Source organism: Hemiscyllium ocellatum, chromosome 34, assembly GCF_020745735.1.
Source record: "Hemiscyllium ocellatum isolate sHemOce1 chromosome 34, sHemOce1.pat.X.cur, whole genome shotgun sequence".
NCBI lineage: Eukaryota > Metazoa > Chordata > Chondrichthyes > Orectolobiformes > Hemiscylliidae > Hemiscyllium > Hemiscyllium ocellatum.
Genome location: NC_083434.1, coordinates 13,644,695 through 13,670,211, shown reverse-complemented (window position 1 = coordinate 13,670,211; position 25,517 = coordinate 13,644,695). Strand labels below are relative to the sequence as shown.

Below are 25,517 nucleotides of genomic sequence, written 5' to 3'. Positions count from 1 at the left end.
CTCTGATAGGTCCCACTGTCTGTAACCAATGGCAACAATTTGAACAAATACCTCAATTACTTGTGAAGGTTAGACAAACCTTCTACTGGTATTGTTCTCCACAAAACTGATAAAGGAGGGAACACAATTAATACTAGCCTTTTAAAACACAAACTCCAGCACTAAATTATGCTCAAAGGCTTACAGAATGTAGCAGATGGCATTACAATTCAACAGACTCAACACAAAATAAAAGATTCCTTGCCTTACATTGGCACTCCAGCCCTATTTTTATTTTGTTAAGTTAAGCATGATTCTGACATTCAAAACAAACTCTCATTAGGATACTGAAAGCAATAAATTGGAATCAAATTTGTACGTAGGATCACCACCCCCTTTTATGGATTGAATTATGGTATCAGAGTGCAATAGAGGTTTTTAGTCATAAAAGCTGTAACTGCCAATTTACACTAGACTCACTTTGAAGCAGTTAGACTGATAACGCTGAATGTTATGACTTTTCAGGTACTCATCCAAGCATTTCTTAAAGGTTGCAAGGTTATTCACCTCAACTATCCTCCCAGACTGTGCATTCCAGACCCCCACCATCCTCTGAGTGAAAAAATGTTTCCTGAAATCCCCTCTAAATCTCCTGCCTTTTACCTTAAAATTATGACCCCTTGTACAGGCTAGTAGCTTCCCTATGGGACATACCACAACTCTCACACCTTTAGATCGTCTTAACTTTGAAGCCTCATAATCAACCTTTGGATTCTAACTATCATTCTTGGAAACTCCACAAATATCCCAATCCTCAATGATGGGAGAACCTAGCACAATGGTGCAATTACATTCGAAGTAATCTTCAGCCAGAAGTGCAGAGTGGATGATCCATCTCGGCCTCCTCCAGTAGTCACCAGCATTACAGATACCAGTCTTCAGCCAATTCAATTCACTGCACGTGATATCAAGAAATGATTGGAGACACTGGATGCTGCAAAGACTGTAGGCCCTGACAACATTCCAACAATAGTATTTAAGACTTGTGTTCTAGAACTTGCTGCTCTCCTAGCTAAGCACTTCCAGTACAGTTACAACATTGACATCTACCCAACAATGTGGAAAATTACCTAAGTATGTCCTGTACAAAGAAAGCAGGACAAATCCAACCCAGCCAATTACTGTCCCATCAGACTATCCTCAATCATCAGTAAAGTGGTAGAATGTGTCATCAATGATGCTATCAAGCAGCAACTGCAGCAATCTGCCCAGTGCCACCCAGATTGGGTTCCGCCAAGGCCATTCATCTCCTGACCTCATCAAAACCTTGATTCAGATGAATCTCTGCCGGACTTGCAATGATTCTTTGAGGCCTTGGAAAGAAGTAAGAGGGGAGGTGTGAGGGCAGGTTTTGCACTTCCTGCCACCGCAGGGAAAAGTGGAAGAAAGGTTGGTGGCGAGTGTGGACCTCACAAGGTGTTGAGGTGGGAAAAGTTCCTGCAGAAAGTGAACAGGCATGGAGAGGGAAATATCATTTTGGTGATGGGGTCAGACTGCAGGTAGCAGAAAAGGAGGAGGAGGAGGATGCACTGGATTTGGAGATTAGTGGGGTGGAATGTGAGGACCAGGAGCACTCTAAGAAGTTGGCATGCGAATACCATCAACTTTCCGAAGACCTCTTCTCCCGACTCCAACAAATTCCATCCTCCTGGACACCTTGTCTAGGCCTCCGACCCTCCATGGCCTCTTCATTTCCAACTGTCGGAACTTCAACCACCTCAATCTCTCCATCCCTCCTTACCCACGCCAACCTTGCAACATGCAACCCTCCGCTTCAATCTCAACCTCACCATCAAAGCAGCTAATAAGGGAGGCGCTGTGGTAGTTTGGCGCACTCACCTCCACCTCGCAGAGGCTACATGCCAACTCGCTGACACCTTCTATACTGTCCCCTCAGTCACAACCTGACCTGGGCAAATTGTTAGAGGGAATCTTGAAGGACAGGATTTACATGTATTTGGAAAGGTAAGGACTGATTAGGAATACTCAACATAGCTTTGTGTGTGGGAAATCATGTCTCATGAACTTGAGTTTTTCAAACAGGTTTGATGAGGGCAGAGTGATGGATATAATCTACATGGACTTCAGTAAGGCATTCGACAAGGTTCCTCAGGGTAGACTGGTTAGCAAGGTTAGATCATATGGAATATGGGGAGAACTAACCATTTGGATACAAAATTAGCTTGAACGTCGAAGACAGAGGGTGGTGTTGGAGGGTTATTTTTCAGCCTGGACACCTGTGACCAGTGGTGTGCCACAAGGATTGGTGCTGGTTCCATAGCTTTCAGTCATTTATATAAATTATTTGGATGTGAACATTGGCGGTATGGTGAATAAGTTTGCAGATTACATCAAAATTGGAGGCGTAGTGGACAGCGAAGAAAGTTATCTCAGAGTACAAAGGGATAAGCAGTGGCATATGGAGTTTAATTTAGATAAATGTGAGGTGATGCATTTTGGAAAGGTAAATCAGCGCACGATTTACACACTTAATGCAAAGGTCCTGGGAAGTGTTACTGAACAAAAAGACCATGGAGTGTAGATTCATAGATCCTTGAAAGTGGAGTCTCAGGTAGATAGGTCAGTGAAGACAAGGTTTGGTATGTTTGCACATGTTTGGGTCAGCGCATTGAGTACACGAGTTAGGAGTTTATACTGTGGCTGTACAGAATATTGGTTATGCCACTTTTGGATTACTGCATGTAATTTGTCAAGAGGTGCGAAGGAGGAGCAGAGGACCGCTGGGAAGGTGAGTAAAAAACAAATTTTTTTTAACAGAGTGGCGAGAAGGGAGGGCAGAGAGAAACGAGGACTGCCGGGATGTTTTTAAGTGGGTGAGAGCACCTAATTTCAGCTCCTCAAAAACTGAGTTAGGGAACTGGAGCTAGATGAACTACGGCTGAACTCATCTGGGAGGCTGAGGGAGAAATTGAGAGGATGTACAGGGAGGTGGTCACTCCTCAGACACAGGGTAAGGACAGCTGGGTTACAGTCAAGGGGAGGAAAGGGAACCAACAGATAGGACAGGGATCCCTTGTGGCCGTTCCCCTCAGCAATAAGTATACCATTTTGGATACTGCTGGTGGGAATAGCCTACCTGGGGGAGCCATTGTTGTCAGGTCTCTGGCACTGAGCCTAGCACTGTGGCTTAGAAGGAAAGGGGGAGAATAGAAAAGTGCTAGTGGTAGGGGACTCAATAGTAAGTGGGATTGACAGGAGATTTTGTGGTCAGGAACGGGACTCCTGGAAAATATGTTGCCTCCCAGGTGTGGGATGTCACCGACCGGGTTTGTAGGATTCTGAAGGGGGAGGATGAGCAACCAGAAATCGTGGCATATATTGGCACCAATGATATAGCCAGGAAAGGGATTGAGGATCTGGAAAGTGTCTACAGAAAGCTAGGTTGAAAATTGAAGAGCAGGACGAGCAGAGTAGTGATCTTGGGTTTGCTTCCTGTGCCAAGAGATAGTGAGGTGAGGAACAGTCAACGAATACAACTTAACACGTGCTGCGAGGCTGGTGCAGGAGGGAGGGCTTCAGTAACCTAGACCATTGGGATGCTTTCTGGGGAAGGTGGGACCTGTATATAAAGGATGGGTTGCACCTGAACTGGAGGGACACAAAATGTACTGGTTGTGAGATTTGCTCGTGTGTTTTGGGAGGCTTAAACTAGTTTGGCGAGGGGGTGGCAATCAGAGCTACATAACTGAGAGGGGGGCAGTAGTAGATGGGGCAGTGACAGGATGTAGTGAATTTATTGGGAAGGTTTCTCATGTGATAAAACAATGGGGTCGGTTAAAGTATGTCTGCTTTACTGCAAGGAGTGTCAGAAATAGAAGTGATGAACTTGGAGCATAGATCAGTATTTGAGGCTACAATGTTGTGGCCATAACAGAGACATGGATTTCACAGGGGCAGGACTGGTTGCCAGGTGTTCCAGGGTTTAGAACATTTAAAAAGAACAGGGAGGGTGGAAAAAGAGGAGGGAATGTGCATTGCTAATCAGAAAGTGCATCACAGCTACAGAAATGAAGGTTGTTGAGGAACTTTTGTCTATTCAGTCAGTATGGGTGGAAGTTAGGAACAGCAAGGGAGCAGCCAACTCACTGGCAGTTTTCTGCTGACCTGCGAATAGTACTAGAGAGACTGAAGAATGCAGATGTAGCAGGGTTGTTGTTATGGGTGATTTCAACTTTCCCAATATCGACTGGCACTTCCTCAGTGCAGATGGTTTGGATGGAGCCGTTTTTGTCAGGTGTGTTCAGGAGGGTTTCCTTACTCTGGATGTAGACAGGCCGACGAGGGGAGAGGCCATTTTGGATTTGGTGCTTAGCAGGTGTCAGAACTCATGGTGGGAGAACACTTTGGTGACAGTGACCACAACTGCCTCACATTTACCATACATAGCTTTAGAGAGGGAAAGGAGCAGTTACCAAGGGAAGATATTTAATTGGGGAAAAGGAAATTATGACAATATCAGACTGGAGTTGCGAAGTAGAGATTGGGAGCAATTGTTCCACAGAAAAGGCACAGCAGACATGTGGAAACTGTTTAGGAACAGTTGTTGCGAGTGATGCACAAATTTGTTCCTCTGAGACAGGTAAAAAGGGGTAAGTTAAGGAGCGTTGGATGACGAGAACAGAGGAGCTTCTCATCAAAAGGAAGAAGGCAGCTTACGTAAGGTCGAGAAAGCAAGAATCTAGCACAGCTTTAGAGGATTACAGGCTTGCTAGAAAGGAGCTCAGAAAGGGACTGAGGAGAGTCAGGAGGGGGCATGAAAAAGGCCTGGCAGGAAGGATTAGGGAGAACCCAAAGGCATTTTACTCATACATGAGGAATAAGAGAATGATCAGGGAGAAGGTAGGGCCGATCAGGGATAGCATAAGCAACTTGCACGTGGAATCTGAACAGATTGGGGAAGCCCTAAATTAGTTTTTTTGCTTTGCTTTTCACTAAGAGACCTTGTGGTAAATGAAAACTTAGAGAAGCTGGGATACAGGCTTGACCAGATCAAGATTGATTAAGTTGACGTGCTGGAAATTTTGGCAAACATTAAGACTGATAAGTCCCAGGGTCAGACCAGATTTTTCCAAGGTTGTTCTGGGAAGTGAGAAAGGAGGTTGCTAAGCTGCTGGCAAAGATCTTTGCTCCCTCACTCTCCACAGGAGTCGTACCGGAGGATTGGAGGGAGGCGAATGTTGTTCCTCTTTTCAAGAAAGGTAATAGGGAAATCCCTGGCAATTACAGACCAGTCAGTCTCATATCTGTGGTCAGCAGGTTTTGGTAAGAATTCTGAGGGATAGGATTTATGACTATTTGGAAAAGCATAGCACGATTAAAAGCAGTCAGCATGGCTTTGTAAGGGGCAGGTACTGCCTCACAAATCTAATTGAGTTCTTTGAGGAGGTGGCAAGACAGATCGGTGAAGGTCAAGCAGTGGATGTGGTGTATCTGGACTTCAGCAAGGCATTTGATAATGTTCGCCATGGTAGGCTCATTCATAAAGTCAGGAAATATGGGACACAGGTGGACTTGGCTGTCTGGATTCAGAACTGGTTGGCTGACAGAAGACAGAGAGTGGTTGTAGATGGAAAGTATTCTGCCTGGAGGTCAGCGTTGAGTGGGGTGCCGCAGGGCTCTGTTCTTGGGCCTCTGCTCATTATAGTTTTTATAAATGACTTCGATGAGGAGGTTGAGGGGCGGGTTAGTAAATTTGCAGATGACAGAAAGGTTGGAGGTGCCATTCATAGCATTGAGGGATACTGCAGGCTGCAGCGCGACCTAGACAGGATGCCGTGCTGGGCTGAGAAATGGCAGATGGAGTTCAACCTGGATAAATGCGAAGTGATGAATTTTGGAAGGTCGAACTCGAATGCTGAAAACAGGATTAAAGACCGGATTCTTGGCAGTGTGGAGAAACAGAGGGATCTTGGCATTCAAGTATATAGATCCCTCAAACTTGCCACCCAAGTGGATAGGGTTGTGAACAAAACATAGGATATTTTGGCTTTCGTTAACAGGGGGATCAAGTTTAAGAGCCACAAGGTTTGGCTACAGCTCTACAAATCCCTGGTGAGATCACACTTGGAATATTATGTCCAGTTCTGCTCGCCCTACTATCGGAAAGACAGAGGCTTTGGGTGCAAAGAAGGTTTACCAGGATGCTTGATTTTTGAAAAGAGGTTGACTAAGCTCAGACTCTTCTCTCTGGAGAGAAGGAGGAAGAGAAGTGACCTGATCGAGGTATACAAGGTAATGAGAGGCATGGATAGAGTCAATAGTCAGAGACCATTCCCCAGTGCAGAATTGACTGGCACAAGGGGTCATAGTTTTAAGATATTGGGAAAAGGTATAGAGAGGACGTCAGAGGTAGGTTCTTTACGCAGAGAGTTGTGAATGCATGGAATGCATTGCCAGTGGTGGTGGTGGAAGCAGAGTCATTAGGTTCATTTAAGTGACTGCTGAACATGCACATTGACAGCAGTGAATTGAGGGGTGCGTAGGTTGTTTTAATTTACAATTAGGATTAATCCTTGGCACAACATCGTGGGCCGAAGGGCCTGCTCTGTGCTGTACTTTTCTATGTTCTAATTCTGGTTTCGCTCCTATAGGGAGGACGTAGTGAAACTTGAAAGGCTTCAAAAAAGACTTAGAAGGATGTTGCCAGAGTTGGAGGGTTTGAGCCATAGGGAGAAGCTGAATATGCTTGAACTATAGGGAGAGGCTGAATATGCTCAGGCTACTTTCCCTGGAGTGTCGGACACTGAGGGGTGGCCTTACAGAGATTTATAAAAACATGAAGGGCATGGATAGGGTAAATAGGGAAGGTCTTTTCTCTGGGATGGGGGAGTACAAAACTAGAAGGCATAGATTTAAGGTGAGAGGCAAGATTTAAAAGGGATCTAAGGGGCAGCTTTTCACGCAGACAGTGGTGCATGTATGGAATGAGCTGCCAGAGGAAATGGTGGATGTTGGTACAATTACATTTTCAAGGACATCTGGATGGGTATATGAATAGCAAATGTTTTAAGGGATATGGGCCAAATGCTGGCAAACGGGACTAGGTTTATTTAGGATATCTGGCCAGCGTGGACAAGTTGGACCAAAGGGTCTGTTTCTGTGCTGCATATATCTATGGCTCTATAACAGTCCAGTGACAAATACCTCCCCTGCAAAGTGTTTTAATATGAAAGTGTTTCAATTTCTCACCAGTCCCTGAGCAAACCAGCTGCTCCAGAAATTCTCATTAGAAGTATTAGATTATTCTGTATTTGTGGCCCATAATTCTGGCTTTTCCCCAACAAGTTCTTGCTAATTTTAAAGGTCTCTATCAAGTCTTCTTTCATCCAAAGAAAAGACATCCAACCAGTTCAATGTTGCCTGATAATTGCTAAAATTTAGCATCTTTTTTGGAAATCCTTTTTACAACTTCTCCAGTGAAGGCTAAACTTGGAAGACTATTGCAGACTTGATATATCACAATAAGGCTTTAAAGCAGTTCTCTACTTGCAAGGAAAATGTTGGATGTAGTTCACACTGTAATTTCTCAATAAAATTGTTTTGCTAGTTTTATTTTAGAATGGTACATTAAGCTAATAATGTACTCATAATCCCAGGAGATCCATTGCAAAGAAAACTGCTTGCACTTTATGAACAATTAGTCAGCATACAAAATCTATGCGACATTCATCTTCTTGAGGATGTGACTGTAATTGACTAACCTGTAACTATTCCCATCATATTTTAATAATATAGCTGTTACAAGAAAAGCAAAGAAAATGGTGAAATCAATAAAATATAGAATGATCAAACTCTATGAAGCACAAGCTTCAAAGAAATTTTCACATTTTAGTCTAATATTGATTGGATGGATATTACTATTCCAGTATTTAATTTCATTTGGGTGATGACAGGGACAACATAATTAATTTATTTGAGTAAATCTGTGTGTGTGCATGTTCATAGAGTCTTAAAGGCAATAGGACAGGTCAATAAGGTGATTAAGTACACATTTGGGATACTTATCTGTATTTGTCAAAATACTGAATTTAAGAGCAAAGAGGTTATGATGGGGCGATGTGCAATATTAGATAGGCCAAAGCTGGAGTGCTATGTGCAGTTCTGGTCACCACATTCTCGAAGGGATATGATTGCACGAGAAAGGTTGCAGAAGAGATTCACCAGGATATTGCCTGAGGTGGAGTGATTGAGGTATGAGAACAGACCAGAGGGACTGGGGTTATTTTCCTTTGAGCAGTGAAAGCTGATAGCAGATCTGATTAGGCTAGATAGAAAGAAACATTTCCTCTAAGAAGAGGGGTCAATAACCAGAGGGTTCACTTACAAATTAAGAAACAGGAGGTTTAGAAGGGATTTGAGGACAAATACTTTATCCATAAGATACCTGGAACTCACTGCCTGAAGACATTTAAGAACTATTTCAATGAACATTTGAAATGCCATAGCGTGAAAGACTATGGGCCAAGTGCTAGAAAATTGGGATTGGAATATATGGATGTTTGATGACTACAGATACAATAGGCTAAATGGCCTCTTTCTGTGCTGTAAAACATTTTCACTCCCTCTGACTCTATGTCTTAATCTTTCAATCAGAATACAAGATACATAACAATTTTCAAAACATATATTTGTACCTACAACATGTGAGTATCACTATTCTGACTAATTAGATTTTTACATACAAAGAAATGTTGTGGCACTGAGACAGACAGTTGAACCAAATAGCCTTTTTTATCTCTCTTTTTGCAGCACAATAAAACTAAAAATGTTCAACTACCCTCAACATTGACCCCAATGGTTCCTAACATGACTTTTGAAAAATCAATTCCAGAATACACAAATGGTTAATTTCAGACACTGGTTTGTATCTTAAACAAAGGACCTAGCAATTTATTAGCAATATAATAACTTTAGCAGAGCAAGAATTAAACAAAATAATGTAATTGGTCTATGTTTTAAACCCAAAAACCTTGGTTTTCAGCTCCATTCACACAAAAGACAAACAAAAAGAATAAATAAAAGAAAATAACCAAATGACCAGATAATTGGTTTTTACAATGTGTCACTCATAGGCATTGATGATGGTTTCTTGATTGGTTTCCTGAATATTTTGATCAGGGTCATTTTTACAGTTCACCCATATAAAAGCAATAATACTTATATTGTTTTCAATTCTCTGGGCTTTGAGGAGCTGCTCTTGGTGGGTTAGGCAAGGAGCTTTCAAATCGTCAGGTTGTAACATCAACAACCTGACTTTTTTCCCCACAGCAAATGCAGTCCAAAACCCAGTTCAAACTTTAAATCCTCCCTAACAAACTAATCATCTCCTCCATGAGATCCCAGTCACTATTCAACATCTGCCATCTAACTGAGCATAAGGCCTTTCCCAGACGTACTAGAATCAATTGCAGTGTATTGACCTTATTAACAGCATCGGCTACATATTTAAACAGTGTTCTCCCCAATAATGAAGCATCTATGAAACCTTTTGATCAGAAGCCAACCTACAATTAACACCCACAGCCTGGCTTCACAAATAAACAAAAGCTTGTTTGGTCTATTTTCTTTTTGAAACATAATCCATTATCCACAGTCCAGAACTCGTCATTAGATCATAGTTCTCAGTTCACAGTTCCAAACCAAAATTAATAAATTTGGGAGGGATCTAACCCAAGAAGCAGGATTAAGCATTCAGCCCCTCAAGCCTGGTCCACAATTTAACAAAATCGTGGCTAATCTACTAATCCTACTGGTGATGACTTTTCATCTCCTTGTTTACCAAGAATCTTTTCACTTCTGCCTTAAAAAGTTTTGAGGATTTTACAGCTGTGTATAAATGGTTTAGCATTGAAACTTGAAGCATGTAACAGATTTACTCATAAGTTTTGTATGTTATTTTCAGCTTTAATTTGCTTTAGGTAACAACAATAATTGTGGAGTAACATATGATTCTTCATTCAAGGGTTTTGGCGAATACTTAGATGTACTGACTGGGACTTCTGGAAAGATATCAAATTACTCAATAGTAATTTAAACAGTTTCTTAAATTTTTCACTGGGACCATGTTATCCTATTAAAGATCTGAGGTGTTGGTAAGCTAAGAGGCACAAACTGTTACAAAACAATGACCTAACAAAGTCAGAAATTGCTGAAAAAATTCAGCAGGTCCACAAGCATCTGTGGAGATAAAGCGGATGTTTTGGGTTCATTGACCTCTCTTCAGAACAGGTGCTGCCAGATGTACTCTTTCCAGAAATTTCTGATTTTGTTTTCCAGCATCTGCATTCTTTGGTCTTTTTGACCTAACAAAGTGATTGGCATGTTAAAGAATGACTCAGGAGTGAGTAGGAAGTGACATTCTCTTTGAAAGTCAATCAAGAATTGGGCAAGATTTACTTTGAAATGCTCATAAGCCACAAAGAGTTCAGTATGATCATGCACAGGTTTATCTAGTAAGTGTTAATGAGTGGAAATTCCTATTGGATTAGTGCATAAGAAAGGAAGACTGAAGATTGATAGACAACTTGATAGATGACAGAACCAGATCCAGTCAATCACTCATAGAGATCTAGAGTACAGTTAAAGGCCCTTCAGTCCATTGAATCTTCACCAGTCAAAAACAGCTACCTAACTATTCTAATTACTTTTTCCATCACTTGGCCCATGGTTTCGTATACCATGGCATTGCAAGTATATATCTAAATAGTACTTAAATGTAAGGAGATTTCTGCCTCTACCACCCTTACGGGTACTGACTTCCAGATTCCCACCTCACTCTCGGTGAAAAAAAATCCTCACTTCCCCTCTAAGTCTCCTGCTCCTTACCTTAAATCTATGCCTCTGGTCACCAAGAGGATATATTTCTCCACCAAGAGGATATATTTCTTGCTGTCTACCCTCTTCATTCACCTCATAATTTTTTCCATTTCAATCGTGCCCCCTCCCTCAGTCTTCTCTGTTCCAAGGAAAACAACATGCCCAATTGCTCTTCATAACTAAAGCTTTTCAGCTCAGGCAACATTCTGGTAGATCTCCTCCACATCCTCTCCAATAACGTGGATGCCAGAACAGCACACAATACTCTGGCTGCTCTTAAACTCTGTGCCTCAAATCACCAAGGAAAGCATCCCATATGCCAACAGATGTTGCGGGGGGGTCACTGGACCTGGAACATTAACTCTGATTTCTCTCCACAGATGCTGCCAAGCCTGCTGAGTTTTTCCAAGCAATTTCTGTTTTTGTCCTGATTTCCAGCATCCATAGTTCTTTGGTTTTTTTTGCCACTTGAACTACTTTATCTACCTGTCCTATTCCCCGAAGGGACCGGTGGACAAACAGGATCCTCATGTTTCTCAGGATCCTACTGTTCATCATGTATTCCTTTGCCTGATCTGTGTTGCACAAGTGCATTAACTTGCAAATATCTGGATTGAATTCCATTTGCCATAGATTAGCTCAACTATAACCTCCTGTAATCTAAGGCTATCCTCCCCACTGTCTACCACCGTACCAATTTTCGCATTAATCCAAGAATTTACTAATTAACCCTCCTTCATCAAGAGTTAGTTGTTTATATATACCAGAAGCTGCAGGGCCTGAACCCCAATCCCTGCAGAACCCCAATGGACACAGACTTCCAGTTATAAAAAGGCACACTCAACCATCACCCTCTGCTTCCTGTCACTCAGCCAATTTTGTATCCAATTTGCCATATTGCTTGGATCTCATGGGCTCTTACCTTTGCTATCAGTCTCCCAAGCAAAACTTTATCAAACGTTTTCCCAGTAGACTATATCAAATGTACTGCCCTCACCTACACATTCGGTTAACTCTTTGAAAAATTCAAATTGCTAAGACATGACCCCTGCATTCTTTTCAGACTACAGGTTAGAGTTTACAAGGTTAATGATTTAATGACCAAGTTCTCTTTATTACAAAGTTACATTTCAATGAACCCTCCATCCTTATCTTAAAAGGAAGTCAATATTACCACAACACAACTCAGGCTGCATTTACTTCTACTCTATAACCCATGACCATGAAAAAACTTAATTGGGAATCTTTAACAAGGTATCTACACCTTAAGCTGGATTTCATAGGCCCAAAGTCAACAGGAATGAGATAATTTGCTCCATTCTTACCTCAACACATACAAATTATGGTATATAGATGTGGCCTAGAAATCTGATTGATGGAACAGAAGGAAATCAATGATAGTATCAACCTCCATCAAGCCACAAGATGGGTTACAGTACATCCTTAAGCAGTGGCGGAGATATAATTGATTACCTTTTTGAAAGAGAGGCAGTTCAGTATAATTGAAACTTCCAACTCTTCTCAATTCTACAAACTATAAAAGGTTCTAGGTTTCAGTCCTGCCAGAAACATAAAATACAATCCAACTGTTGATCTTCTGCACCCACTAAGTTCCCTTGCACGCATCCTTGTGCAGCACTGACAGAAATAAACTCGTCAGGCGGATTCTGCTGTGAACCTACTTTGGATAGCTGAATATTACCAGCTCAAAGAGCACAATGAATATAATGGTCAAGGCAGAGTAGCAAAGTTCCAAACTAAACTTCCGATATGAATTTTATCATGTTCTGTATGTGAAGAATGGAAACCACAGCAGCAGTGGGATGCCCTGTGATCAAATCATTGTTATGACTGCAGTGACAACTTTATACTAGAGTAAAAGATGGCAAAATGAACAGGGTTTCAGTGTCCCTGTCAAGTATGAGTAGAACTCAAATGTTGAAATTTCTATTCTAAGAGTCAGATATTTGTGACTGGAACATACTAACATTTATTGGTTACAAATTTCACTGTTACTAAGTGTTAACAATGATTTCTTTGAAAGGGCAAGGTGCTGGTGGAAAGAATAAAAAAACTATTCTGACAATTAGTTAAATTAGTTGATGGTTTATGGAAGCTGGAGCGACATAAACTGATAAGGTCTTTTTGATAATCTGTGTCAATCATTATGTGCATTTTAGGAAATATCCTGTATGGAGAATAGAAAAGTATTAAGTGCACAGTATGTTTCAGTTGCACATTCAGAATAAATATGCCTCGGCTTTTATGACAGCTAATATAAAGATCAAATTTGCGTTTTTATTAATTTTTCCATACCTCCATTCACCTTAATTATCTAATTGAGGATTAACCCATTAACAGGTAACAGTGCCAACGGCAGTCCTTTCCGAACCTCTAACCCAACAAAATTCAAGGAAGCAATAATTCCAATTGGGAACCACACATTGGCATTCCACAGATTAAGGAATCCATTGGTTCCCGCATTCTCTCCTCGTGTATATTATTCAGTGATGTGTTGTCTTAGGCAACCAAACCAAACCAGAACATGAAAAACTTATATTCTCAATATAAACTGCAATTATACATTTAAGGAATGCAAGCTGTAGCAACTGACTCATGGCTGGACTTTCTAACAAAACTCTCAGATAGAATGCCACATTTTTCAAAGGAGCAGTATTGCTGATTCTATCCATTACAGTGGAACCTAACAAAGGTACTTATATCATTGTCCCTTGAACGATTATCAAATTAAGCCAAAATTTTTAGAATACATTTCCTCACAAAACAGATAGGCAGAATATGAAAACATTTATCTGAAATCATTGTTTACTCAGAGTCTAAGAATTAGTTCAAAATAAAATTAGTTGGTTGCTTTGAAAAGTGCAATAAATGCTTTGGGAACTGGCAGGGGAGGAAAATTAGATAAGACAGTTGTATGTTTTAAAACACTGTACATACAGAATAGTCCAGGTCCAATTCAATGTTCTATGCTAAAAATGAGATGTATTTTGAATATTTCAAAATTTCAACATAAAGTCAGATTATGACAGGTATATTTTCCTCTGGCTTCAAAAGTGAATCTAAAAAGTGTATAGTGATTTAAGCTCATGCTAGTTGTTTTAAAAAAAACTGTTAGAAAAACATAAATCATTTCTATATTAGCAACTGAAGATGAATATGCTAGCAATTTTGCTTTCCACGAGAAGAGGAGAAATGCACAAACAACAGTACTGAATATTACATACAGTAATGAAAAATATTCAGCTGCATTTTTATTCTTAAATGCTCCTTTAAAGCTGTAACCATTGCTGGGATGGGCTCAATTTAATCAAATTGAAAACAGAGTTCATGGCCTCTGAAAATAGGAATGTTAGTACAAGTTAAAATCTGCTTCCTGCACAACAGCAACATGAAAGAAAGATGACAAGTTTGTGAAAACAGAAGGACTTAGTCACTAAACTCAGGAAAGGCCAACCCTGAAATGGCTCATTTATACAGAGGACATGCTAAAAAAGATGATCAGAAAGAAACTCAACTAGGAATTGGGTGCAACCTAAGGGGGAGATAATGGTAATACAGATTACAAAAAGTAATCAAGAAACTTTCTGCTAGAGACTTACCACAAATAAAACAACAGAGGTTATTTTTCATTTAAAAACGAGAACAATTTAGTCTGCAGACCACTGGCTCCAGGCTATGCGTTTATCAGCCTGTTGCTCCTTTTTATAGCTTATGGATGTATTTTGCACTCATGCTGCACATGACAATATGCACCATCATGGGAAAACTACATTACTCAACTTCAACTTGAGACTCTGCAAAGCTGAGTGTTGTGCTGCATTAGAATAACACAAAGACTTGCATTTTTTGCAGGTCAAGTTAAAGGGTATCCTAAGGCTACTAACAACAACTTTCCTTACCTTCAGATGTTCTAAAATATATGGAGGATTGGTCATACCAAGCCTCAGCATTGCTCCCTCAGGAATTACTTCCACCAGTTTCCAAAGCAGTGTTGGAAGGTCTGTCCCAATGTCTCTTCCATACGCCCCTGTGTCTTCACTAGTCAGCCATATTTCACAGACACCTTCTGAGGGGACAGAAGGGAAAAAAAAAGTAAAATCTTAAACATTCTGCTTTCTATATTCATCAACATAAGTGTAATCATTTTAGTATTTGTTGATAGCTATCACCTCGGTGCACTTGATGTGGAGATGCCAGAGTTGGACTGGTGTGGACAAGGTCAAAAATCAAACGACTCCAGGCTATAGTCCAACAGGTTTATTTGCAATTGCAAGCTTGCAGAGCTCCACTTCTTCCTCAGGCATGGTATGACAGGGATGTCTAAGAGATAGCATTTATAAGCAACAAGTTAACAACTTTAAATCTAGCTGCCCTTGCTGAATCTTTTAATGAGTTTGGAGATAGAATGCTGATTAAAATGCAAAATCTAGATTCCTTTCAAGTCTTTGCCCTGAGATAATTAAAGGTTTTATCAACATACAAGAGGTGATTTCTCAGGTTAGACAATGCACTGTATGAGTGCGACACAATTCAAATCTATGTTTTAAGCAGAGGTCTGGTTTCAATTTTTTTGACACGAACGAATTGTGAATGAAATAATCCCCCCAGCGTGTGCGCGTGCGAGAGTGCGTGCATTTGTGTGTGCGCGCGAGAGAGCGTGTGTGTGCACATGAGAGACTGTGTGCATGTGCATGTGAGAGTGTGCGCGCACATGTGTATTTGAGAGAGTGTGTCTGTGTATGGGAGAGGGTTTATAGAATTGTGCGCGCGAGAGTCTGTGTGTGAGAGTCAGTGTCTGGGAGTATATAGTCTGGCAGGTTACCCGTAGTGTGATATGAACCCAAGATCACGCTTGAAACCTTCCTCATGGGTAGGGAATTTAGCTATCAGCCACTGCTCAGTGATTTTGCATTGTCATTTGTTGTGTGGTGCCACTCATCCATTATCATTGTGTCTGCAAGGTCTCACAAAGGTACCATGCTTCAGGGTAACCTTACTGGCATCGTATAAGACAGGCAACACTGACTGTGTCACCAGTACTGCTGTGTACGTAGTGGGTGGTGTATCCATGTGTGATGGTAGTATCCATGTAGATGATCTAATATCTTCTGCAGAGGTTGCCAGGTCAGGGCTGTGTGGCGTGATGGTCGATTGTCCTGAAGGTTGGGCAGTTTGCTGCAAACACTCACACTTTGAAAAATACGCCCACACAAATTTTCTTGCAAACGCACACACATACCTCCACTCTTGCAAATGGGCACACATGCATCCTTCTCTTGCGAATGCACACACACACACACATTCCCTCTCTCAAATGCGCCCACATACACACACCCACACTTTCAAAAAGACAAACACAAACCCTCTCTCAAATCCACACCCAAACACCTGTACCCTCCCTCTCTCACACACAGTCCCTCCTCCCTTTCATGCATACAAACACAAACACAATCCCCTCCCTATCTGTCACAAACATATACACACACAGACAATCCCCTCCCTATCTCTGTCTCACACACAATCCCCTCCCTATCTCTCTGTCACACACAGAATGCCCTCTGTCTCGCAGTCATACACACACACACACACACACACAAATGCCCTCTCAATCTCTGTCTCACAAGCACACAATCCCCTCTCAATCTCTGTCAAACACAAAAGTACAAACCCTCTCTATCTCAGTCACACACACAATCTCCTCTCTGTCTCACACGCACAATCCCCTCTATCTCTCCGTCACACACACACAAACACACTCACACACACACACAATCCCCCCGCTCTCACACACATTGCCCTCTGTCTCTCTCTCTCACACACACACCCCACACTATCTCTCCATCCCACGTACACACATTCCCCTGTCTGTCTCACATACGCATGCACTATTCCCTCCCCATCTCTGTCACACACACAAACACAATCCCCTCCTCATCTGCCACACACACACATTGCCCTCCCTCTGTCTCTCTCACACACACACAATCCCCTCTCTATTCTGTCTCACATGCACAATCCCCTCTCTATCGCACACACACAGTCATAATGCCTTCTGTCACACACATACACAATCCCTTCTCTGTCACAGATACATCGAATCTTTCAATCCCTTCTGTCTCTCACATATACACACTCAAGCACAATCCCCTCTCCATCTCTGTCACACACGCATAATCTCCGCTCCATGCCTCTGTCACACACACACACAATCCCCTATCTCTGGCTCTATCACACACACACAATCCCCTATCTCTGTCTGTCTCTCTCACACACAATCCCCTCTCTACGGCTGTCTCACAAACACACAAAATCTCCATTCCATCTCACCCCCACACACATATGCATAATCTCCTCGCTAGTTCTCTCCCAAACACACTCTCAATCCCCTCTCTATCTCTCTTGGCTCACACACAATACCCTCCTCACAAACAAAACTCCCTCTCTCTCTCTCCCCCACACAATCCACGGCCCTCTCTCTCTCTCACACACACACCATCTCCCCCCCCCTACACACACACCCTCCTCCTCTCTCTCTCTCTCACACACACCCCCAGCCCACTCTCTAACACACATACAGACACACAACCACCCCCCTTCTCTCACGCACACACAACCACCCCCCTCTCTCACTCACACACAACCACCCCCCCTCTCTCACTCACACACAACCACCCCCCCTCTCACGCACACACAACCACCCCCTTTCTCACACACACTCACACAACCGCCCCTCACTCAGACACACACACACACACACTCAAGCACCCTCCTCTCCCTACACATGCACACAACCGCCTTCGTCTCTCTCTCTCACACACACAACCGCTCCCCTCTCTCTCACACACACAACTGCCCCCCCCTCACACACACAACCACACCCCTCTCTCTCACACACACAACCACCCCCTCTCTGTCTCTCACACACACAACCGCCCCCTTTCTCACACACATTCACACAACCGCCCCTCACTCAGACACACACACTCAATCTCCCTCGTCTCCCTCCACATGCACACAACCTCCCTCGTCTCTCTCACACACACACACACACAACTACCCCCTCTCTCATACACACACACAACCGCCCCCTCTCTCTCTCACACACAACCGCCCCCCCTCTCTCTCACACACAACCGCCCCCTCTCTCTCACACACACAACCGCACCCCCACTCTCTCATACACAACCGCCCCCACTCTCTCATACACAACCGCCCCCACTCTCTCTCACACACAACCGCCCCCTCTCTCTCACACACAACCGCCCCCTCTCTCTCACACACAACCGCCCCCTCTCTCTCACACACAACCGCCCCATCTCTCTCTCACACACAACCGCCCCATCTCTCTCTCACACACAACCGCCCCATCTCTCTCTCACACACAACCGCCATCTCTCTCTCTCTCTCACACACAACCGCGCTCTCTCTCTCTCACACACACAACCGCGCCCTCTCTCTCTCATACACAACTGCACCCCCCCTTCACACACAACTGCGCCTCCCCCACACACACAACCGCCCCCTCTCTGTCTCTCACACACACAACTGCCTCCGTTCTCACACACACTCACACAACCGCTCCTCACTCAGAGACACACACACACACACACACTCAATCACCCTTGTCTCCCTCCACATACACACAACCGCCCTCGTCTCTCTCACACACACAACTACCCCTCTCTCACACACACACACACACAACCGCGCCCTCTCTCTCTCACACACACAACTACCCCTCTCTCACACACACACACACAACCGCGCCCTCTCTCTCTCTCACACACAACTACCCCTCTCTCACACACACACACACAACCGCGCCCTCTCTCTCTCTCACACACAACCGCGCCCTCTCTCTCTCACACACAACTGCCCCCACATCACACACAACCTCCCTCCCCCCACACACACAACCGCCCCGTCACACACACCCGTCCCCCCACACACACCCGTCCCCCCACACACACCCGTCCCCCCACACACACCCGTCCCCCCCCAACACACACACACACACAACCGCCCCCTCTCACACACACACACACAACCGCCCCTCTCTCACACACACACAACCGCCCCTCTCTCTCACACACACACAACCGCCCCTCTCTCTCACACACACAACTACCCCCTCTCTCACACACACAACTACCCCCTCTCTCACACACACACACAACCGCGCCTTCTCTCTCTCGCACACACAACTGCCTCCTTTCTCACACACAACCGCTCCTCACTCAGACACACACACACACACACACAATCACCCTTGTCTCCCTCCACATACACACAACCGCCCTCGTCTCTCTCACACACACAACTACCCCCTCTCTCACACACACACACATAACCGCGCCCTCTCTCTCTCACACACAACCGCCCCCTCTCTCTCACACACAACCGCCCCCTCTCTCTCACACACAACTGCCCCCCCCTCACACACAACTGCCCCCCCCTCACACACAACTGCCCCCCCTCTCACACACAACCGCCCTGTCACACACAACCGCCCCCTCACACACACCCGCCCCCTCGCCCTCTCTCTCTCACACACACACACACACACACACACACACAACCGCCCTCCTCACACACACACACAACCGCCCCTCTCTCACACACACACACAACCGCCCCTCTCTCACACACACACAACCGCCCCCTCTCTCTCACATACAACCGCCCCCTCTCTCTCACATACAACCGCCCCTCTCTCTCACTCACACAACCGCCCCTCTCTCTCACTCACACAACCGCCTCCCCCCACCCCTCTCTCTCTCACACACACATAACCGCCCCCGCTCTGTCACACACACAACCGCGCTCTCTCTCTCACACACATATAACCGCACGCTCTCTCTCACACACACACTCCCCCCTCACACACAACCACTCCCTCTCTCACATACACACACAAATGCTCCCTCTCTCTCACATACACACACAACCGCCTCCCCCACTCACTCATAATCGCCCCTTCTCTCTCTCACACAACCACCCCTCCCTCTCTCTCACAACCACCCTCTCTCTCACACAACTGCCCCCACTCTCTCTCACACAACCGCGCCCTCTCTCTCGCACACACAACCGCCTCCTCCCTCCCTCACACTCGTGCATGCACGCGCCTCCCTCACTCGCACTCTTGCTCTCTCACGCGCACCCTCCCACTCTCACACACACACCCCCTCACTCGCACTGTTGCATGTGTACTCTGCTCACCCTCACTCTCTTTCATGACCGAGTGAGAGTGAGGTGGGTGCGCGCAAGAGTGAGGTGGTTTCATGCGAGAATGGAAGTGAGCGGGGTGCACAAGAGTGAGAGTGAGGGTGAGGGTGTGCGCGCGCGAGAGAGAGTGTGTGAGGGGTGTGCGCGAGTGAGAGAGACAGACGAAGAGAGAGTGAGTGAGGGTGTGTACGTGCAAGAGAGTGAGCAGTGTGCACGGACAGGAGAGATTTGAGTGGCTGCCTGCATGAAAGAGTGAGGGGATGCGCTCGCAAGAGTGAGAGTGAGGGGTTGCACATGCACGAGAGAGTGTGAGAGTGAGGGGGTGTGTGCGCATGAGAGAGAGTGCGAGGGGGATGTGCACGCGCGTGAGAGCAAGGGGTGCGCAGTAAAGTGAGGGGGTGCATGCGCACATGCAAGAGAGAAAGTGACATCGAGAGTGACTGGGTGTGCACGTGCGAGAGAGACAGTGGGGGGTGCGCGCGCAAGAGAGTGAGGGGCGCGCGCACACACGCGAGAGAGAGAGAGAGAGAGAGAGAAAGACAGTGTGAGAGTGAGGGGGTGTGTGCGTGTGCGAGAGAGTGTGAGGGGGTGCACATGCTAGAGAGAGAGAGAGAGAGAGAAAGTGAGAGTGAGGAGGGTGCGTGTGTATGCCAGAGAGAAAGTGAGTATGAGCGGTGCGCGCGCAAGAGAGATAGAGACAGAGAGAGAGAGTGAAGGTGTGCGTGTGTGAGGGGGTGGGGGGTGTGTGTGTGAGGAAGTATTTCATTCAAGATTCTTTTTTCTATATCCCACACCTCAGCTTAAAGCACAGACAGATTCGAAGTGGGACCTCATTCCTGAAATGCATGTTTGACCTGAGATACTACCTGTTGTATATTGATAAAACCTTTAATTATCTCAGGGCAAAGACGTGAAAGGAATCTACATTTTGCATTTTAATCAGCATTTTATCTCCAAACTCATTAAAGGATTCAACTTGGGCAGGTGGTTTGAATTTGTTAACTTTTTGCTTCTGAACACTGTGCCTTATACCTCCCCATCATACCATGCCTGATGAAGGAGCAGCACTCCGAAAGCTTGCAATTTCAAATAAACCTGTTGGACTATAACCTGGTGCCGTTTGATTTTTGACCGAAGTACACAAAGTGACATACATCACTGCTCTCTCATGCTACCATGGGCAGTTTAACTGAAGGTTTGAAACAATGCTAAACACTGGAATGACTATTAATTAATTATTAAGTCAGCCAGTTTTCAAAATGCCAATTTTATAGACTTTTAAAAAAAAAGACACTTAAAAACAAACATTAAAAACAACTAATTCTCACACACAATCTTGCCAATGGAAACTGAGGTCTAGTCATCAGCATTTGTTGAAACTGACTTCCCAATAAGTTTTTAAAATTATACCCAGATATACACGTCAATTGTTTTGTCATCTTCCTACAATCATCATCATAATATTTCCATCTGAACAGTGAACTATTTTCACCTTTATTTGGGTGGGAATCATAATGGAAAATTACCCTTACATTATTAGGTCTTCAGTAAGGGAAGAATAAAAATTTTATATAAACTCCTGACCTGCTGAAAACAACACTAAATTGCTAAACTGAACTAGGTGGGGATTGGAAGCCCCCTGTTGAGCTGGGGCATTATATTAAATCAAATCAAAGAGGAAACAGCTGGAACAGTAAATCATCAACTAGCAAGAACTCCTCAACGTCTATGAGAATATCAGCAGAAGAATTAATAACCTAATACGATCTTAAAAAAATGTGCATGAAGATTGATTAAATAGGTCAGAACAATTAACAAACTTCTTTACCTAAAGTAAAAAATACAATAGCACCATCATAAATTACAGTGCTGTTCCCTACTGAGTCTAACAATGACTGGGAGTGAAACTGGCCATCATAAGAATGTTTTCAGAACCCCTGTTTTTTCCTTAAAATATTGCACATGGATATTGCAATTGGGAAAGTCAGATAAAAGGAAGGGATGGGGTGGGGGTTAAAATCAATGAGGTAAAAACAATGGCTGCAGATGCTGGAAACCAGATTCTGGATTAGTGGTGAATCTCAGGGAGTCCCTCTCCCACTGCAACTCCCAGGTCATTTCCTCTGCACCCATTGTACTCTATGCTACTTTCTCCCCACCCCGACCCACCTCTAGCTTATCTCTCCACGCTTCAGGCTCACTGCCCGAAACGTCGATTTTACTGCTCCTTGGATGCTGCCTGAACTGCGGTGCTCTTCCAGCACCACTAATCCAGATTCTGGTTTCCAGCATCTGCAGTCATTGTTTTTACCTTGTTGGGCCAAAGGGCCTATCACCATACTGTTGGTAATCTAATCAAACTGAGCTAACTCACTGACAATGCATTCTGATGTCAAATGTTCATAAGTAAATCAGGGAGAAGACCTGTGACTCATCTAGCAATGGTGCTTGCAAACAAATTAGCAAGAGGATTCGCAATTAATGCTAGAACAATCACATAAAAATAGAGTAAGAATAATATACTGGCAAAAATAGAGTGGCCTGTACTTTACAGTCAACAGGAAACATATGATTCCTGCCTTTATTACACCAAAGTTTGCTGCCAGGCTTTCGATGGAGTATTACACTATAACTTACAATAATTTTATATTCAAATGATTAGCGAAAAAATCTCACTGCAGCGTGGATTTGGGACCTACATTATGATCAGGTAAGCAGCATGAATCAGCTCCTCTAAGTTGCTCAGTCAGCTGCAAGAAATATTTAAATTTATTTTTCAGCATACAGCTAAATCACATTTCAATTAAAATATAATACTAATCATGATTAAGGAGCCAATCACTATGTGGTCTTGAGTGAAAGAAAGCAAAATTTTATTAGTCATTGACTCTGAGAAAAATAATCAAACGTGACTTCAAACAAGACCAAGACAGTTATAAAGTTTAAAATGGGTGTGTCCAATACAAAGAAAAATTGCTGTTTAGTAGTTCTTAGACCCCTTCAAATAAATTCAAATTGCTAGACAAACTCTGAGTTACAGAGACATACAGCTTGGAAACAGACCCTTTGGTCCAACTTGTCCATCCCAACCGGGTGTTCTAACCTAATCTACTCCCATATGCCAGCATTTGGCCCATATCCCTCCGACCCTTCCTATTCATATACCCATCCAGATGCCTTTTAAAGGCTACAATTGTACCAGCCTCCACCACTTCCTTTAGCAGCTCATTCCATACATGCTCCACCCTCTGAGTGAAAAAGTTTCCCCTTAGGTCCCTTTTACATCTTTCCCCTCTTATCCTAAACTTATGCCCTCTAGTTCTAGACTCCCCGACCTCAGGGAAAAGACTTTGTCCATTTATCCTATCCATGCGCCTCATGATTTTATAAACCTCTATAAAGTCACCCCTCAGCCTCCGATGCTCCGGGGAAAACAGCCCCAGCCTATTCAGCCTCTCTCTTTAGCTCAAATCCTCCAAACCTGGCAACATCCTTGTAAATCTTTTCTGAACCCTTTTAGGTTTCAGAACATCCTTCCGATAGGAAGGACAGCAGAACTGCACACAATATTCCAAACGTGGCCTAACCAACATCCTGTACTCAATCCTCTGACCAATGAAGGAAAGCATGCCAAATGCCTTCTTCACTACCTTACCTACCTGTGACTCTACTTTCAAGGAATAATGAACCTGCACTCCAAGGTCTCTTTGTTCAGTAACACTCCCCAGGACTTTACCATTAAGTGTATAATTCCTGCTAAGATTTGCTTTTCCAAAATGCAGAACGTCTCATTTATCTAAATTAAACTCCATCTGCCACTCCTCAGCCCATTGGACCATTTGTACTATGAAATTCATAAAGTCTGGCAGCATTTGTGAAGAGGGAAACAAAATCAGTGTTTCAAGTTCAATGATGCTTCTTTGGTACATGCTTTAATTCTAAAGAAGAATCATGAGCACTTTTTCTCCACGAATACAAGTCATGATGTGCAGCAGCCAATATTGAACAGGGGTGGACAAAGATAAAAATCACACAACACCAGGTTATAGTCCAAAAGGACTATTTGGAAGCACTAGCTTTCGCAGCGCTGCTCCTTCATCAGGTAACTGTGGAGCAGGATCATAAGACACAGAACTTATAACAAAAGATTACACTGTCATGAAACTGAAATGATATATTTAACAAACCTAGATTGCTGTTAAGTCAAGGTGTGTTCCATCTGAAGAAGAAGCACTTCAAAAACTAGTGACTCCAGATTAACCTGTTGGACTATAACCTGGTGTTGTGTGATTTTTAACTTTGTTCACCCCAGTCCAACACCAGCATCTTCACATCATGACCTTTTACTTACATGTGTATAGTATTTGACATTGGTCTGGCTCCCTCAGGGCCAGCTCTCAAATTGAACAGAACTCCTGACACTCCTGTCTGTATCTGTCAGCCTGGGCACCCTGATTTTGGTTGTTAATCTGGTCCAACCAGGGAACTCATATTCTATTATGTTGACCTGGCTAACCTCTTTACAATCACTACATTACATCTTACATGAATAAATAAGGAAAATCACAACAAATGTTGACGTATTAAAGAAAGAGCTGTAAAAATTCTTTTTGAATGGCAAAACTGTTGAGTGATAGTAACTAAGAGTTATCAGGCTTTTAAAAATCAATCACTGGGATGCACAAGCCTGATTATTTTTTGGCACCTGGGTGTGTATCGTTCTCTTCCATACTGCTACCTCACATCGGCTACCTGATTTTAATTTATGCCTGGGAACTGATGGTTCAGTGGTATTACCACCAGACTGTTAATCCAGAAACTTAGCTAAGGTTCTGGGGACCTGGATTCAAAACTCAGCATGGGATAAAACATCTGTATTTAAGAATCTGGCGATGACAATGAAACCATTGCCTGAAGTGCTAAATAGATTATCCATTGTGGCCTCCTCTAGTGGCTCCAGCATCACAGATGCCAGTCTCTAGCCACTTTGATTCACTCCAGGTGATATCCAGGAACAGCTGAAGGCACTAGATACTACAAAGGCTATAGTTCCTGAAACCTTTTCAGCAACAGCACTTAAGACTTATGCTCCAGACCTTGTTGCACCCCTTGACAATTTGTTCCAGTATAACACTGGCATCCATTTGACAATGCCCAGGCATATCCTGTACTCAAAAAGCAAGACAAATCCAATCCCATCAATTACCAGTTACAGCCCCATCAACCTATTTTTGATCATCAATAAAGTGATGGAAGGGGCCATCAACAGTGCTCTCAAACAGCATCTGCGAACAAGCTGCTCACTGATGTCCAGTTTGATAAAACAGAGCACACAACTACCTCATTCCAGCTGTGGTCTAGACATTTACTAAAGAGCTGAATTTCAGAGGTGAGGT

At 43.6% G+C, this 25,517-nt stretch overlaps 1 protein-coding gene across 2 annotated transcripts in view; it reads right to left on the bottom strand.

Moving 5' to 3' along the window:
* cdkal1 (CDK5 regulatory subunit associated protein 1-like 1) overlaps positions 1 to 25,517 on the bottom strand; it is a 581,619-nt gene that overhangs the window by 281,129 nt on the left and 274,973 nt on the right. The window contains exon 9 of one of the 2 annotated variants that reach the window (XM_060849921.1): positions 14,796 to 14,959. In XM_060849921.1, coding sequence (XP_060705904.1) covers positions 14,796 to 14,959 — 164 coding nt within the window. Of the gene's footprint in view, positions 1 to 14,795; positions 14,963 to 25,517 lie in introns of both variants that reach the window. The other variant, XM_060849920.1, reaches the window with a different exon arrangement.